Source organism: Microtus ochrogaster, unplaced genomic scaffold, assembly GCF_000317375.1.
Source record: "Microtus ochrogaster isolate Prairie Vole_2 unplaced genomic scaffold, MicOch1.0 UNK1, whole genome shotgun sequence".
Taxonomy (NCBI): domain Eukaryota; kingdom Metazoa; phylum Chordata; class Mammalia; order Rodentia; family Cricetidae; genus Microtus; species Microtus ochrogaster.
Genome location: NW_004949099.1, coordinates 26,595,760 through 26,596,841, shown reverse-complemented (window position 1 = coordinate 26,596,841; position 1,082 = coordinate 26,595,760). Strand labels below are relative to the sequence as shown.

Genomic DNA, 1,082 nt, shown 5'->3' with positions numbered 1-1,082 from the left:
CTGACCACTTTGCCTAACATGGCCCCTTCCCCAGTTCTCACCAGGTGACAGGCTCTATTCTCTCTCTCACGGTTACCATGAGAATTATTTTGTTTGTATTGTATATATATATTGTATATATATATAATACATGCGGGCAAAATACACATACAAAATTTTTAAAAAAAACTAAAAGTAGCCTTGGCTTAGGTTCCGGAGACATGGCTAAACACACCAAGAAAGTCGGGGTCGTTGGGAAATATGGGACCCACTATGATGCCTCCCTCCGGAAAATGGTGAAGAAAATTGAAATCAGCCAGCACGCCAAGTACACATGCTCCTTCTGTGGCAAGACCAAGATGAAGAGACGAGCCGTTGGCATCTGGCACTGTGGCTCCTGCATGAAGACAGTGGCTGGCGGGGCCTGGACCTACAAGACTTCTGCCGTCACAGTGAAGTCTGCCATCAGAAGACTGAAGGAACTGAAGGACCAGTAAAAGTGCTGCCATTTGATACCCAAGCCTACTAACTACAATAGTGCACAGCCAACTAAATAAATGGGTTAATTTACGTAAAAAAAAAACAAACTAAAAGTAAAAACATTATTGTTAAGATTGGGTGTGTCAGGAGATCTCAAATTCAAGGCCAGCCTTGACCTAGAGAGACTTTACCTCAAAAAAAAAAAAAATTGACCTCAACTAGTCTTTAGAAATGGAGGATATGTTGCTATGTTGCTGGGGATTTGGATCTGGCTGTAGCATGAGTCTTTGATATAGTCTTGTGTCCCATATTACAAAGAAACAGCTTCTGCTTACCTGAAACATGAAAAAGGGAGTAGCCAGGAATGCTAACTCACACTTGAAATCTGAGCATTTGAGAGACCAAGGGAGGAGGAGAATTCCCTCTAGTTCAAAGCCAGTGCTTTCTCTAGTCCTGCCTAAGCTGCTGAGAGAGACCTGTCTCACAGAACTAACCAACTGACAACTGATAAACAAGAAAAACTTAAACTTAACACATACAGATACCACACACACACACACACACACACCACACACACCACACATACATACACACACACACCACACACCACACACACACACACC

General features: G+C 42.7%; 1 protein-coding gene across 1 annotated transcript; it reads left to right on the top strand.

Moving 5' to 3' along the window:
• The first annotated feature begins 200 nt into the window (after positions 1 to 200).
• On the top strand, positions 201 to 523 carry LOC101980564 (60S ribosomal protein L37a-like). The gene has a single exon (XM_005364987.2). The coding sequence runs from the start codon at positions 201 to 203 to the stop codon at positions 474 to 476; it is 276 nt and encodes a 91-aa protein (XP_005365044.1). The 3' UTR covers positions 477 to 523.
• Positions 524 to 1,082: the final 559 nt, after the last annotated feature.